This window comes from Hydractinia symbiolongicarpus, chromosome 11 (assembly GCF_029227915.1).
Source record: "Hydractinia symbiolongicarpus strain clone_291-10 chromosome 11, HSymV2.1, whole genome shotgun sequence".
Taxonomy (NCBI): domain Eukaryota; kingdom Metazoa; phylum Cnidaria; class Hydrozoa; order Anthoathecata; family Hydractiniidae; genus Hydractinia; species Hydractinia symbiolongicarpus.
The window spans coordinates 24,384,915-24,401,926 of record NC_079885.1 but is presented as its reverse complement, the minus strand read 5'-3'; the positions used below and the strand labels follow the sequence as shown (position 1 = coordinate 24,401,926).

Below are 17,012 nucleotides of genomic sequence, written 5' to 3'. Positions count from 1 at the left end.
TACTGGGATCGAGGTTGTCTATTTTACTTTGAATTACGTGATTAAGTTTTCGTTCTGGGGTACTTGGGATATCCTCACTTGTTATCTTGTTCTCACGAGAAAAAAGGCGGTGAAAAAAGGTGGTGATAAAGAGGTCGAACATTTTGTATGTAATTGAATATAATATTCCTAAAAAATGTGTACAATAAAGGTTGTTCTTCAAATTCAAATTTATTATTATTCCCAACGGGTTGTCTGTGCAAAGTCAAAGAAGTTGTCAAAGAAAATCCATTCAATAGTATGAACCAACAGCAAACAAGATTTTAAAAATTCGTTTTATTTTGATATAAATTTTCGCTATTAATTGCCAGCACATCATAAGAACACATTTATCGGATACTGCCTTTGCGTGCCACTACTTTGTCTCCTTTTTTTGTAAGAAGTCCTGGCGTTAAATGCCAACGTAACAGGCTAATCGTCCTGCAGGCTAAATCCACCTCGTGTTTTCGTAAGCCGGCAAAACTTCCATAAAAGTTAACAACTTTTATTTCGTTTTTAAACTGCTTACCTGAGAGACTAACAAACATATTAAAGTCATTGTCGATCCTCGGACAACAAAATATGGTAAACGTTCCATCGCTGTTCTCCGCCACATGTGCTGAAAGGATACTTTTATCAGGAGATGATAACTTCAAGTCAACATTATGAAACTCTCCTTTGGAGTTCTTTATATTCAAAGATAACATTTTAGTCTCTTCTCCACGGGGTGTAGGCTTTTCGTACAATTTAGTTACTCCTGGAGGCTGTTTATCTATGTACGCCTCATACGGGTTCTCCCCACTTAATAGCGTACCCCAATTCTCGATGGCTAGTTCTTCTTTGTCCCCTCTGTTCCTAATTAAAGTATTCCAGTTCTTGACAGCATTTTCGTTCATTTTTGCTGCGTTCATTGATTTTGGTAGCGGAGGTGTTTTGGATGTAAGCTTGTGCCAGTTTCGAAATAGACTTGATGATCTGGACGATAGGGGACTGGGAACAGGAGAAACAATCGGAGCTGGTGATGCGATTAATATGTCCCAGTTCTTTGCTGGGGATATTTCAAAAGTTCTTTTAGGCTTGATTATTTTACCTTCTAGTAATCTATCCCAGTGTTTATAAGCTGTTTTGCTTGGTTGAGTTTTATTTCCAGATTTAATTATTTTATCCCAGTGGTGGAGTGCCCGCTCTTCGTCGTTGCTTGAAGTATCTTGGACAAGATTTAACCAATTGTGAATAGCCTCATTGTTATTCTCGCTATCTTTATCGATAGTAGTCCCTAAGTATAGGAAACATATTACAATCCCATGGAATTAAAAGTTCTCACAGTTTTATAAAAAATCTGCCAAAAAGTAGTTTTCTAAATTTGGCTACAGTGTAGCAGATTTACACGCTGGGCCCTAGATATGTTTTGGTAGTGTCAACAATGTATAGATCCGCTAATACGGAATATCATATAATCAGATTGTATGTTCAAATATTATATTTGATCTAATAAGCACCTGGACGTTTAATAGAAATTTTGGAAGTTTCAGGGAAATTTAAAACGGAAGGCGCTTATCCAAAGGGGGACGCTTATTAAAAATTCAGAAAGGGGCGCTAATTAGAGAAAGGCTTATTAGAGACAAAAAGGGTAGGCGGGTGTTTATATTAAGCAGTAAATACGAAAACATAAGGTAAATTATCGATAAATTGTGTTGTTTTTATGTACACAACGTTGAAAGGACATTTCAACTATGTACACAATAGAACTCAACCTCGTCCCCAGGGTCTTGTGGCCCCTGAGCCGTTATTCAACTTCATCAACAAGGTAAAATGCCCTGGGAACAAGGTTAAATAGAACTCTTACCTTGAAGTAGTTTGTCCCATCGTTGTAACACTTTCTCATCTTTTTTGTGTGCTATCAACATATCCCAGTGTTTTAAAGCTTTCAAATCATCTGGTTTTGTTCGCGATATTAACTTATCCCAGTTTCGTTCTGCTTCGTTGTTTTTTCCCGGAGTTCCATTAATTAATTTTAGCCAATGTTTTTCAGCAGATTGAGTATCTACTTTTCGTTGGTTTTTTGTTAGTGGTTCATATATTTTATTAATTTGTTCTGGTTCGACATTTGCAATCAGCTTATCCCACTTCTTCTCCATTTCACTAATCTTGTCTTTACTTCTTGCTCGTCCAAGTCCAACTTTTAACTTATCCCAGTGATCCTTCCCACTTTTAGTATCGTCTATTTTTGTACCCTCAATAAGAACATCCCAACTTTTTTTGGAGATTTCGTCTGACGCATGCTGCTTGTTTTTTAGCCCTCCTTCCTTCTTGTTTTTCAGTCCTTCTTTTATATTTATTGGCGTTCTTGCTATTAGTTTGTCCCAATCATTCAGAGAGTCAAAACTTTTTGACTTTCTTTTACTTAGAGATGGTGTATGGTATATCAAGGCATCCCAGCTTCTCAGAGCATCTCGACTCTTCGCTTCGGTGTTACTCTCATCCATGTTACCTTTTGATAAGCATGCCCAATTTCTTAATGCTTCATTCTTCTTTACTGATTTTACTGGACTGTTAATGAGGTGATCCCAATTGTTGACAGCCTCTTTTTTTCTGGGTATGATGTTAGAATTGCTATTTGATGTCTTGGACGCACCTCTAATGAGTTTGTCCCAGTTTGTAAGTGCGATGGTATCTTCAGTTGGGATACTTCCTATAAGCCTATCCCAGCTTGCTTTTTGTTTCTCCGAATTTCTGTAAGGGCTGGCTGATCGCGGTCTTTTTAGCTTCGTACCTTTAATGAGAATATCCCAGTTGCTCTTAACTGCGTTTAAAGACTTAGTCGGACTGATTGATTGTGTTTTGCCTTGGTTATTCAGTTTCCCGACGTCTTTTACTGGCGATATTGAACGACTTCTAGACTTTTTGTCTCGTCCTTTGTCTCTTGCATTCAAATGATCTCTATACAAACCATACAATAAAATATCGGGAATTCGAGATTTAACAATCAACCAGTTTGCTTTCGCTCTGATACCACCTGCTATTTGTTTATTGCGAGTGGCTTTGTCTCGATTATTCAGTAATTTCTCTCGATAATTTCTCCAGCTCTCTGCTGCATTGGAAGGTTTCCTTTTTGTCTTGTTGGGGTACGCGGTTATGTCTTTTAGACGAGACGACACAAGCATCCAATTCGCGCGTGCTCGAATTGTAATGGCGCGAAAACGTTTTAACTTTAGTAAAGTCTTGCTTTCACGTTTTCTGCTCGCCATGTTTAAAAACATACCACACGTTAGTGGTAAAACACCTGTTATTCGTCCGTAATCTACGATATCTCTAACACGTGACCGTACAAGAAGCCAGTTGGCTCTAGCACGCGCTTTAATAGCATGTGGTCTAATGGACTTTCTTGTTTTGGTTAAAGAACTCCAAACATTCAAAGCGTTCATTTGTTTGATACGTTGTCGCGCAAGTTTGGGAGGTGGCTTGTTTTTTAAAACATCAGATAAATGAGACTTCAAAATCAACCAATTACCTTTCGCCTTCATTGTTCTCGCTTTTGAACGTCTCAATCTCTTCATGTATACATCAGATTGTGAAAGTTTCTTCGGTTTGTGTTTAATACAATCGCGAAGTTTACCATATTTGATGATATCATTAACACGTGATCTCACAATCAACCAATTACCTTTCGCTTTTAGTTGCTTCCCTTTAGTATAATCACAAGAAGTATCGACAAATTTCGCGAAAAGATTTTTACTGTTTAATTGACTGTTCTTAGCTTCATCTTCAAAATCACTAATCAATACAGCATCATCTAAATGTCTTTCTCCTTTTCTCTGACCTAAAAATTTCGATTTTTTATTGTCATTAACCGGGTCGCCCACACGGAAAACTTGACCATGCTTTGAAATTTCATTTTTGATGTTGTTTTCGTTCGATTTGAGCAAAAAAGTTTCCTTGTCCACGGTTAAGTTAGGGTTGCTTCTTTCTAAATCATTCAAACACTTCTCAAGAGTGGTTTTCATCTGTAGCACTTCAACATCATTTTTATGGTTTTCCATTTCGTTTAAAACTCGACCGCAAGCTTCGATTTTCTCTAACTCGATTAGTATTTTTTCTTTTTGCGAATTTAATCGATTAATTTTCGATTTGTATACACGATCCACACTTTGATATAAGTTTTTCTCCTTATCTTTCAAGACAGCCATCAGTCGTTTCATACTTTCCGAGATTTCGCTTCTCACTGAATTGACTTGCTTTCTCAAAGTTCTTTTGACTCGCTTAATATCTAGCAAAGATATTTGTAGGTTCGGTGCATGACTTTTAATATTTAGTATCTTTCTTTTCGTTTCGTCTCGATTAATCTTCGAGGCATTTTGTATTGATATGCAGTCATGTTGGTTGCCATAGTGATGCTTTGATACGCATTCAGAACAAACAGACTGTTGGCATTTTGTGCAAAATGCATCAAGTGACTTTTCATTATGTTGAGTACAAAAATATCGCTTCTGAATTAAATTCGAAATATCTGACATCTCTGAGATTTCTTTAATAAGATGCTCTCTAGTATACTTGACAACTTTGTGCGCATCAACACACTCTTCGCACAAAAGATCTGAGCAGTGTTCACAAAAATATTCAGCCTCGTTTTCATCTTCACATACTGAACAGATAAGATCTTCATTTTCGTTTTTCGCGCCCTCGATTTGCTTCAGGATGGCAAAATTTGGACAAAACAGTTCTTCATCATCTCCAGTTAATTTTATTTTTGTCAAACAAACGGGACATTTGAAAAATGTTCCATCACTTGCTTCAACAAATATGGTAACACAGTCTTTACAAAACGTGTGGGCACACTGTAACAAAATCGGACATTCGTAGGGTTTTGTACAAAGAGGGCAACATGGTGTGACCACGCATTCCTTTTTACTAGACTCTTTCTTTTTCTTCCTATGCTTGTCTTTTCGTGGTGATTTCTTCGCATCCCTTAATTTTGAGGAGTCTCTCCGTCGTGGTGACTTACTGTGTCTGTTGCTATCTTTTCTCCCTTGATGTTGGTGTTGTTGTTTTTCTTTCGAAGAAGGCGCTGGTGGAGGAAGCTCTGAAGTATCTGTAGTTATCGACACGCGTGCGTCAGGGTTAAACGTGGAGGGACTTGAAATAGCTATCATTCGCGTTGATCTTGTAAATGATTGATTTGATCTGGCGTCATTTGATTTTGTTTTTTGCTTCTTTTTCTTTTTTTTGCAATTATAAGTAGATTCATCAGTAACTTCTGTAGTCTCTTCCGTTTCTTCAGTGTTCTCGCTTTCTTCACTCGTGCTACGGCGTCGGCTTCGTCGTTTCGAACTTGATCGATGCCTTGTCGAGTTTTCTCGCTTCTTTTTATGATGACGTGACATCATATAAAGGTATTTGAAAACAGAGGAAAGTATCGCTACATTCTGTTAAATTAAATATAGAAGTTTATCTATTTTTATAAAACTTCGTACGAGAAAACGTTGTAGCAGTCACAACCATCTACAGGATCTGTGATCAAAATAAAAAAGCACAGCACGCTTAAAGAACGGACGGGGGTTTTTCATAATAAATTTATTTGATATCAAGTTCCAAAAAAATTGTGTATATTTTTCAAAAAAAATCATTAAGTGATAAATAACAGTAACGCAAAAAAAAAAAAAAAGAAATTTACAAATAGATATATTTTTATTTGGAATTTTTTTAAAAATACGGAGCTGTTAAAGATAAATATACCCCCGTTTTATTTCTGTATACATAAGTCACTATAAAATCAGCCATTCATAAGTTTTCGCGTTCTCTTTGTTGGTTTCATACATTAAGTTTTAGTAGAGGATGCAACATGAATGAGCGAGTCATTAATTACTAATCGAGATATTCAACATTTATACGCAGCTGGTCATTTGATTTGCTGATTGTGAGCAGGTTTGATAGTTTAAGACATCTGTACAAGGTCGTGTGCTAGAATCTAGCTGCCTGTGTTATATTTAAGAAATATATCTATAAGAAAAGTGTGTTTTATCTATCTGTATAGACATAAAATAAAGGACCTCAAGAATATGTATTAAGCCCTGAAACTCGATTCTGTTTCAACCTGTATATAGCAATCGGCTACCGTATCTTTAGTTATATTTTAGTTGCACTTTGTACGCTCCCTTTTTATTGATGTGTTAGCTGTGTGAACCTAAAAAATGCACAACGAATCCTGATATAAAAAAATGCTGCGGGTCCTGGGATTGAGGTTGTTTAGGTCCTGTGACACCTATTATACAGCTGATGTAAGAAAAGAAGAAGAAACGTATGGATCGAGTCCGTTGGTGGTACCACTTCAGTGGTAATGTATTTGATAATTATTATTTGACACACAGTAACACGGAGCTCCGTACAAGGCGATACGCAACCTCGTCTCCAAGGTCTTGTTGCCCCTGAACCGTTATTACGGAGTGGCCAACAACTTTTCGCCGCTATCATTTTCATCAAAAAGGCAAAATGCCCTGGGAACGAGGTTGAGCGATACGTTTTAACTTGCCACCTCGGAACAGCACACTGAAACTCATAGCAGTGGGGCATTCTCTTTCCCAGTGTTTGTTGCCTGATGTCAAACCTGCTAACACCTACTTGAAGGCCAACAAGACCCTGGTAGAGGTGTATTGGCTACTATGAATAATTACTGATTTGTCCTGCTTACACATTTTCTGTGGCTAAAATAGTAGCCTGATCAAGCCCTCGTTCTTCACTTGCACATGGGGATAATTTTGGATCTTGGTTGTATATGTTTTTCAATGCTTGGCTTTAGAAAGTTTTGTCTCAAACCAAGTTATTAGCTCTGTTTCCGACGTTCTGCGATAAGTCGGGAACGAAGTTTTTTTCCGATTCTGCACTACAATGTAGCCCGACTTTTCGGGTTATGCGCATGCGCATGAGCATAGTATAAATGCACGTGTTGTATCCTCGGCCAAGCCTCGGTCTACTTTAGCTGTCATTAATATTAATTGATGCAATTTTCGTTTTATGTACCTCACCGGCGCAAATAATCAAAAAAATGTTAGCGTGAAGAAGAACAGACGGACATCCACAACTGTAAAGTGACCAGCTTCACGGTTTTCTTTCCTGGAAAATACGCACAAAAGATGCAATCCACATTTGGCCGTAGATACCGAGAAAGTTTTTAATCCAGTTGCTGGTCACAAGTCGATGTCAAGTGCAAAGATTTGTGATGAATAGGTATGAAATATGTTTTATAAAATATGTCATGCGATGTACCACTCTTGCCAACCAATTACCTAACCAATCCAATATAATAAGTTACTCCAATACTGTTGTTTTTTCTGTTCCAATTTATTGTTAGGATGATATGAAAAGAGATTGTTTATCCTGAAATTATATTTTATAGTGATGAAATCTTTAAAGAAGCATTGTAATCAAGAAAATGTGATAGCGTGTAATTCCCCGTTCCCTCTATACGATAAATGCGCAATGCATTCTGGTAGTTGTAGTCAACAGCAAATTAGCAAAAGTTTGCTCGCAATAGCGTAGTTTGTTTACATCTGTTAAATACGCAAACTACTATGGGGATAATATTATCTCCAGCATTTAAAAATATAATTTTGCTATGGAAATAACGGAAAAAAGATTTAACGCCATTATACTGTGATTCCATTTTTAAATAAGCAGTAGCACCATGGACAAATTATTACAGCCTGAAGATACATCCTCAAATATTTTATCAACAACAACCTTGGACCCTAGTTTTTCTAAAAACTCTTGCACGGGTACAAGACCAGTATTTAGAGAGATTACTAACGAGGAATATTCCTCCTGTGATATCGAAGAAAAGGTGCAAGGAGAGATTAAAGATTGGTCACAAAGTTTGGAGCTTCTCCCACCTTTAAGTCACGAAAAAATACATGGCTATATGGTTTTAGGAGAAAGCTTTGACAATAAGGAGAGAGGAGCTATAAAACATAAAATTGCTGGCTATCAACTATTTAAAGATGGTTATGTCAAGAAAGTTAGGGTAAAGCCAAACATAAAGGCTGAGAAATTATCCTTCATTGTGAAAAGTTTTGTGGTTGCTTCAATGAGGAAAGATAGATACACTGTTTATGTACATTTGTGTCAAGCATCTGGAGACATTCTGTATGCCAAATGTAATTGCAAAGCTGGTGCAAGCGGATGCTGCAAACATGTTGCAGCACTACTCTACCAACTTGTGGAATTTAAACAGTTAAATTTAAATATCATTCCAGATGATAAAACTTGTACTGATAAATTGCAGCAATGGCATGTTCCTGGTGAGGGCAGAAACGAGGCAATAAAATTTTCAGAACTGAAATTCGAAAAAGCTAACATAACGAAAGATCTGTTGTCGACACGAAAAAGACCTATTGTGTGTGGTAAAAGAGATTATTGTGCATCCCCAATTTTTACACATGAGCCTTCACAAGAAAAAATTAAAAAACTAAGCGATGATTTATTTGCTTTGGGTCAAGGTGTTGTTTTTGCCAATTTATTGGAAAGTAATAATTATGTTCGATCTTCCTTCTATGAAACGTCAATTACGACATATAATAATTTGGAAGTAGACCAAATAGAAATCAGACAAGTTGTCAGTGGAGTGGTAGAGTCATTAAATGGTTCTTTAGAACTTAATTTGCTTAAGTCTGATGATCAAGATTTTGTTACACGCAAACTTCAGATGTCACATGCAGATGTTGCTCAAATTGAGTCTACCACGTTACAACAGTCATTATCAGATACCTGGTATGACGAAAGAAAAAAGAGATTAATTTCTTCAAATTTTGGTTATGTTATCAATAGACGTAAAAACATATACCCTAAATCAATAGTACAAAAATGTTTTCCTGAAAACTTAGGTAAAATAAAGTCAACTGCTTGTGAGTGGGGCAAGAACAACGAATCCGAAGTATTGTTATTGTATGAGAAACAATTTAAAGTTCAAGTTGAAAAGTGTGGCTTTTTTGTTAATCCGAAATGGCCATGGCTGGGTGCAAGTCCTGATGGCATTTTTAAAAGTGGCGATTCAGTGAAGGCGATAGAGGTTAAGTGTCCCTATTCAAAAATTAACATGTCAATACTTGAAGCTTGTGGGGATAAAAAATTCTTTCTCCAACTCGACAATGGACAGCCAAAGCTTAAGAAAAATCATGTACATTTCTTTCAGTGTCAAGGCGTTTTAGCCATTACAGAGCTACAAGAGATTGACTTTATTGTTTATACTGTGAAAGACATGCACATGCCAACTGGTAAATCATCGTCTAACTCAAAGCCACGGTCAGCCATAACAGAATCTCCTGGTTCTAACAAGCTATAAATACCACTATCAGCTGTGATTTTTTTGTCTGAAATGCGCCCAACATATAAATCTGAAACAAATGTAACAGCCCCATTTGGTGCTATTCCAATTAAACCTTTTGCTGTATTGTGGTGTTTGTAGTTTGAAAATGTAGCAGATTGGCTTCTATACGAAGTTGGCATTTCGATAAATATTTCAGTACAGTCTAAAATTATTCTAGTGCTTGGGTAGAGTTCTTTGAAACACTTCGGCATTGTTTCAACAACTTTAATTTTTGTAGCCCATATTGGCAGCATACGTAATTGTGAGTAGAGGAAGTCTATCCATGTTATTAATATACGACTGATGTGACTTGTTGATAAGTTAAATCGCACACTCATGTCTTCGATAGGAAATCCACATCGCAATCGGCATAATGTTAAAAAAAATTCTTCTTCAACAGATAAAGTTCCTGGACACCCTTTTTTTATACAATCTGGTGATATGATTTTTTCCATATTTGTATTTGACCCCCAATATATTAGTGAATTAGCACCAGGTTTTAAATAATCGAGTAGAACTGTGAATAACTTGTAAGATTCAAATCCAGTATAGAACCTAGAGTGCATTTCATTATGTTTAAACCGGTCAATTGTAAATTTATGACCTTGTATTTCTGATTGTAAATGTTTTACTCTTTGTTCATATTCTTTTTCTTTTGATGACATTTGTACTTTTAAATTATCCATTTCTTTTTTTAACCTGTCTATTTCATTTTGTAACTCCTGCTCAGCATTAGGAGGGTCATTCTGTTCAAGTTTACTTTTTTTAGCTACAGGAATGTACTCTTTCTTTAGACCTTTACTATTAAGAGTTTTTCTAGGTATGGTGACAGATGGCTTGATAGTTTTTGGCACTATAGTAGGAATGTTGTTCATGTAGGTTTTTTTACCTCCCACAAAATGTGCTGAACATACTCTGTGTGCCACTGAAGGTTTAAAATCTTTCCTGCTAATCTTCTGCTAATCCATTTTTGTAAGTTGTGCACGATACATTGCATACAGGAGGCTCGACTGGTGATACAAAATTAGGAGAATGAAATGAGTTTTCAAAAAAACTGTTGTTTTCTGCCGGTGTAATAAAGTTTTTATCTGATTTTTCTGCCACTGTGAAGTCCGTATGTTCCGCCATATTGTTTATTATGTTGACTACAACTACCAGAATGCATTGCGCATTTGTCGCATAGAGGGAACGGGGAATTAAATGATACTAATTAATGATTCTGTTGAAATATACTGATACATAACAGCTAGCTAGTTAGCTTTTATATTTTAAAAGTCAAGTACATCTTTTAAACGAAGTTTTAAAAGAGTGCTGATTTCTTTAAGAAAAAAATGAAAATTTTAAACCAGACGGAGTATACCCCACTGCTCAAGATTTCTTAAAATGATAAAATGATTTGCATTTTGTGTTGGCCATCCCCATTTACACCTTAAGGCGTCAAAAGTTTTTCTAGTATATGACCATCTTGAATTTTATAGCGCATTGTTTTTAATTGCGTTGCGTCAGAGGTTACTGGTAGCAAGCGTCAGGTCCAACATAAACCAACACGAAACCTTCCAGTCGTTGCACGAAATTGTCGATACAACGGAAGTTTTTTACGGCATTGTTTAAATATGATAAAAGCGTCAGATGGTCCAAATAATCGCTGCTTTTGCACATGTATAATTGAAGATGGATGTTGTAAATACAAACAAGCGAACATTGACCAGTAAACTTTGATAAGTTATAAATGATTGAATCTTAATATAAAAAACTTGTGCTGATTTTTACCAAGATTACAGCTTGTGGAGCTGTAGCATCTTATACAGGCCCTTCCAAGGTTTTTAAACCAGAGAGAAAAGTAAAACACGCTTAAATTAAAATATTAAAATTAAAATATATACTGAATCTTTGGGAGTTATAAGCCCCGTTTTCAAGCAGAAATTACATATATTGAAGAAGTGAAGACAGTTTCTAAAACTACATTTCATTAACTTTCTAACGGTACCAGTTCGTTTCAACAGTTGCACCACATATTTGTACCAACATGAATTTAGCGATAATCTTCCAGTTTTACTAGGTTTCATCGCTTTTAATGATGAAACGATTAACCTTTGGGACGGGAGTGATATTATTTCAATCAAATGCTTTTATCAAGTTGTCAGTATAACACAGTGCAGTCATAGACTCAGGTTGTTTATCAATCTCCTTACGCTTGAAGAAGGTGAAATAAACATTGATTTTAACAGTTAATCTAAACACGTTTTGTCTATCATTATGGAAGCTAGCCTGCTAGACATAACTTCTTGTATTGGCACTCCCAAGGACTAAAGGCGGGTTTCCATTCCAATTATTTTCATGCTTAGGCGTATAAAGACAATAAATCGATATGGGCATGTTAATCAAACCAGTGATTGCTTTATTCTACAGCGTGCAATCGGTCGCAAAAAAGTAGGAACAGATCCTACTTGTGCGATCGTGAAAATGTTAATTGTTCAAAAATTAGCCAATCATAATCCTATATAGTGTAAACAAGACTCAATACTGAAGCAGAGCACGAAGGATTTCTCTTTTTTTTAAAAAAAAAGACACGAGGAGCCAGAGTAATTTTACGATTAATGTTAAGTTTATAAATACGCGTAAACATGGAAATGATTTGAATGGAAATCCGCCTTAATGCAGATAGAGAAACAAAAACAAAGAAAACATATCGCCATTGAAGTTAATTTGTATATATTTATTTAAAAATAAAAACAACATACATTAGTGATGAAATGCATTTTTATTTAAGTTAGTCTGCTTCAGAATAAGCCTCCATGATTGCTTTCGTAGAGTAATACATACCTGCTCCAGCTGAGACACTACCGAAAATGATAATTACTGTATGTAACATAATCTCAAACGGACCCAATTGTCTTAATTTCATGTGAAATAAACACGGAAAGATGAAAGCTAAACACATTCCGGTGAAGTTTCCAACGAAACTCATATATAATCCGAAATGTGGAACGAGTACAGCTACTGCTAGGGCTAAACTGATGAGAAGTAGCCGAACAAATGCTCGTTTTGGTCTTGACATAGGTACATGCTCCATCTCATCCGATTCGGATTCTTCTTCATCTTCACTATCAATTAGAACAGTATTTTCCAATATTTCTTCTTCGCTATCCATTTGTTTTCTTTCTTGCTTTGGCGATGTCAAACGTTTCATTTTTTGGTTTAACCATTTTCGGTTGACGTGTATTTTGTCAATCAAGACAAACACGGTGTATGCTGGGAAGGTGAAGGAGAACACAGCCAGCATCATAACACATATATTTACAGTTATTTTGAAGGGACCATGTGGGAGATTGTTGGTAATTACTTGCTTTGTGTCTCCTTTGAACGTTAAATAGCCAATTAAACCGAAAATGATTTTAACCAGTGTTATTGCGATATATGTAATGTCCATAAGTTTCCCATAATGTTTTTTCTTTTTCATGCTTCCTTCAATGGCGGGCATGTAGGGTTGAGATGAATAGCTTACAACGACAATACCCATAGATATAAAGAACTTTCCAATATCCCAGTCAGGTGTTTCGCTAATGGACCAGTTATCAGATCGCCAGAAGCTGTAAACAGCCACTGTAATATAGACAACTTGACCAATGACAACAGTGAGCAAACTCACGAAAGCGACTTGTCCAAGATTCATCATGAACGCGTTTGGAATGACCAGTATGAAGGCCAACATTGACCAGTGCATCTTGTTGAAAGGCGCATTTGGAAATGAACTGTGCAAAATTGATCCACATAGAATCAAGAGTAGAGTACAATATGATAACTGCTCAACCAACATGGCTAGGTATACCATCCATTTACCAAAACTTCCACCGAATGCTTCTCCAATTTCTTCGTAACTGTGTCGGACACGTATATCGACACCAGTAGCTGGATCAGGTTCGTATAAACACCTCACTAACTTTTTACTTGTATAATTTGACATGGCTGCCACAATCGCGGTAAAGATTAAACTCATGTATGTGCCGGACAAGGTGACAAAAGGCATGGATAAAATTACTACACCTTGGTTTGCGTTGAAGATGTTCCAAAATGTTTGAAGATTGGAAACTTTATCAGTTTTACAGTGCGGATCCTCTGAGCAAGCGTCGGACGATAGAAAGCCTTCCTCTTCTGCGTCTTGATCTTCATGATCGTTGGAACCACACATGATGTCGTAAACATCGTGCAGACCTCCTCGAAAGGTTTCGAATACTGGAGCTGTAAACCACATCTTGCTGAGTGGATGTGTTTAAATCTAAAGAAACACAAAATGAAAAATTTAAGAAGAAGAAGAAGAAGAAGAAGAAGAAGAAGAAGAAGAAGAAGAAGAAGAAGAAGAAGAAGAAGAAGAAGAAGAAGAAGAAGAAGAAGAAGAAGAAGAAGAAGAAGAAGAAGAAGAAGAAGAAGAAGAAGAAGAAGAAGAAGAAGAAGAAGAAGAAGAAGAAGAAGAAGAAGAAGAAGAAGAAGAAGAAGAAGAAGAAGAAGAAGAAGAAGAAGAAGCCTTGTCATTTGCTCGTGAAGACGTAACGTTGAGAATATTAATAGAAAATCTTTCCCAGCATGTAAACTGCAATATTATAAAATTACACTATTTTCAATAGAAGGCTATTAAAATAAAAACCAGTGCTAAATCTTTCTTTCATATTTAATGAGATTATCAAGGAAATAATTCTTCTTTTTTATATAACATAAACTTTAAATGGAAAAGAGAGTTCATAATTTGTCGCATTAAACTAATAAAGAATTTCCAACAGTGAATAAGTGATCCTATTTCCCAAATCAGCTCTCACACAGAAGGAAGAGGATGAAAATATTAGGGTCATTTTGAAAGATTGTTTGCAGATAGCAGATGAAACACGAAATGTTCATACAAGATGATTTTATACCTATGTGTTTGCAAACAAACTATGTTTTTAGCATATTTATATTCTACTGTCTTGAAAGAGAGAGAAAAAATATTAATGCAAACATAATTTTGTAAAAAAAATTATTTTATATATATTGTTGTTATGCAGAAAAATTGACCAATTTTATGGATCCAAAAAATTATTTTGTGTCACGACCGCATTGTTCAAAGCTTTTATTTTTTAATTCTGAAAATTACCGTTTTTTATTAAAATAGTAAAATTTGGATATTTTTGCGAAATAACTATCGATTTACTAAATTAGGAACGAATTTTTTTTCTTTTTATACTTCAACTACCTTGATAGAAGAAGAGATCGCGAAATTAGAGTTTGATAACAGCCCCAAATAACTAATGTTTTACTCATGGCTAAATAAAATTTTACAGGAATAATGCAAACGAATCGGGAAAGAGTTAAAATACTTGGGACAAGATTTAGAATGTCTGTCTTTTTAAGAAGAATTCGGAATTTAAGTTTATGAATAAAAGTCAAATTCGGAATCATTAATTCCGCATTCACTTCATCCCTTAACGTAGCTAAATCTTTGATTTCAAATCAAACATTCGTGAAAGTTCCTCGTCAACATTTTTTTCGATTTTTCGATTCTGAAATAAATAGCCTTTCTCTTAAACGCTTGTCCCAATAAAGTTATAGATAAAAAAGCCGTACCAACTCATCTGGATCCAGTCGTGATGAAAACAAATTTTTCAAAAAACAAACCTTCTGATGTCAACACCACTAGAGTCCATCTGTTTTGCGAAAGGTGAGTTTTCTTCTGTGGAAATATTTCTTTTTTGTATTATGTTCTCAGATTTTAGTGAAAAATCTGCGAACGCTGGTAATACGTTTGTTGGCATATTGTGAAATATTTTACACATACGCAATTAAAAAGAAATTTCCACTTCATTAAATATATATTCTCTGTATGGGAGCATTTTCACCGAAAATAGAAGTTATATTTTATTATTTTGTCATAGCCTTTTTTGCGTGGAAATTTATTTTCAATACATTTTATTTCGAGAACAAAATAGACGAAAAAATCACTGTTGATTTTTTTCTTTCTTTGATCAGAAATGTTGTTTGCATGTTTAGAAACACAATATAAGTTTTTTTGGCTTGAGAAAATGTCTGACTCATGTAAATGGTACTATCAAAGTTTACTAACTTTTATATTAGCTTCACAATGTATAAAAAAAAAGGTTTATCTGTGCATCTAAGTTTGTTGGTACCTAACATCTCAATTTTAATAATTCAACTTATTGGAAGCGATTATAAAACGCCTAAGAATTCATCGAACTTTGTTAAGTATGTTTTTTCTCTTTGAATGAAACCGATTCTCGCTGTACGCAGAAAAATTAGGGAAAAAATGAAGATTTTTAAAAAAAACTTTATTAATTTATTCTTCAAAATTTTATTATCATTTTTAGTATGTCGAAATCAAAAGCCTGACATGGAGGAAAATTTTGCCATGTATTTCGTGCCGTGTGTTACATGACGTTAAAAATTAATGGCGATTTTTAAGCGAAAGGGAAACGAAATCATCTAGTTTCGTTCTGTGTGAGTTATTAATAACCATAAATAATAAACGGCAGACGACTTGAGCAAGAAAGGAAGTTAGGCTTAGTTCACACTGTACCTTATTCTACAGGAAAACACATTTCAAAATGACAATTTACTGCGATTAGAGAGTTGTATAAAATATACGGTTTTTGAATTAATTTTAGTCAAAAAGTATGGACAACAAAATTTGAGTAAAAAGGGAATACTCTCTTGCTTTTAGATTTTATTCCCTGAACAACAAAACCTTTTGATGTTCTTCTAATATGGACTGTCCATGAACGTCAGCGTTTATTTTACAAGAAGCACTGGTTACTGCATATCTGCCATATTATGAAATGTAACTGGATGATAATCGGGAATTTAAAAATGCCATCTTATCATTGATCGACATCGTATTTTCGACTGTGACAACACCTCGTTCTCTTTAACATTCGTTCATTTTTGTTGTCTTAAAAATAATATGTATTATCAATGGTGAATACCATTGCAGGCCCTTTAACACTGTGGGGCTCGGAGTAGGGGAGATTGGGGGATCAACCACTAGGATTTGTAGGATGTCTTTGCTAGCAATATTCCATGCGTTTAAATAAGGTTTTAAATGAAGAACTGAGGAAAAAAATCAGGTTAAACAAGGCAAATAGACTTGTCTTGATTAATCTTAGCCTTTTCATATAGAGAGTTTATAAGAAGTTAATTAATTTAATACCACACTTTCGGTTTCAAAATATAAAAACAGAATTAATAATTATAATTGCTTTACAGAAAATAAAATAGCCCTATCCTAAAATAATTAAAATCTACTTACATATTTTCTTCCAAATTTTTTTGCGTACCTAATATTTTCTTGTAAACATGTAATTTTTACATCCTTCGTAGAAAATGGTCTAGGAGGAGACAAGTAATAGAGTGTAATGTTATATTTATATACTTTTTTTTAAAAATATATTTAAAATTATTTGCTATAAATTTTTTATAAGGAGTGAGGGAAAGTAAAACTATACATCGCCATCTTAAAAAAAAATGTATGAAAATAAAATTACATAGAAAAAAGGGTGTGGAAGGAAGAATATAACAATATATATTGTATGAAATAGAAAATAAAAATAACCGAGCGTGACATCAAAATTAACTTTCTTCTTTAATTTATTTCAAA

The 17,012-nt window shown here is 35.0% G+C and overlaps 2 protein-coding genes across 4 annotated transcripts; both read right to left on the bottom strand.

Moving 5' to 3' along the window:
- Positions 1–141: 141 nt before the first annotated feature.
- Positions 142–5,633, bottom strand: LOC130614634 (uncharacterized). The gene is made up of 2 exons (XM_057436068.1): positions 1,865–5,633; positions 142–1,294 (listed from the first exon to the last, which is right to left on the bottom strand). Exons 1-2 carry the CDS (start codon positions 5,400–5,402, stop codon positions 369–371), a joined length of 4,464 nt encoding a protein of 1,487 aa, XP_057292051.1. The 5' UTR covers positions 5,403–5,633; the 3' UTR covers positions 142–368.
- Positions 5,634–12,068: 6,435 nt separating this feature from the next.
- LOC130614637 (vesicular inhibitory amino acid transporter-like) lies at positions 12,069–16,775 on the bottom strand. Of its 3 annotated transcripts, none has more exons than XM_057436073.1 (2): positions 16,665–16,775; positions 12,069–13,649 (listed from the first exon to the last, which is right to left on the bottom strand). In XM_057436073.1, exon 2 carries the CDS (start codon positions 13,623–13,625, stop codon positions 12,144–12,146), a length of 1,482 nt encoding a protein of 493 aa, XP_057292056.1. In that variant the 5' UTR covers positions 13,626–13,649; positions 16,665–16,775; the 3' UTR covers positions 12,069–12,143. The 3 variants fall into 3 exon arrangements, with proteins under 3 accessions (XP_057292056.1, XP_057292057.1, XP_057292055.1); XM_057436074.1 differs by lacking the exon at positions 16,665–16,775 and adding an exon at positions 15,020–15,167; XM_057436072.1 differs by lacking the exon at positions 16,665–16,775 and adding an exon at positions 14,969–15,089.
- Between the last annotated feature and the right edge of the window lie 237 nt (positions 16,776–17,012).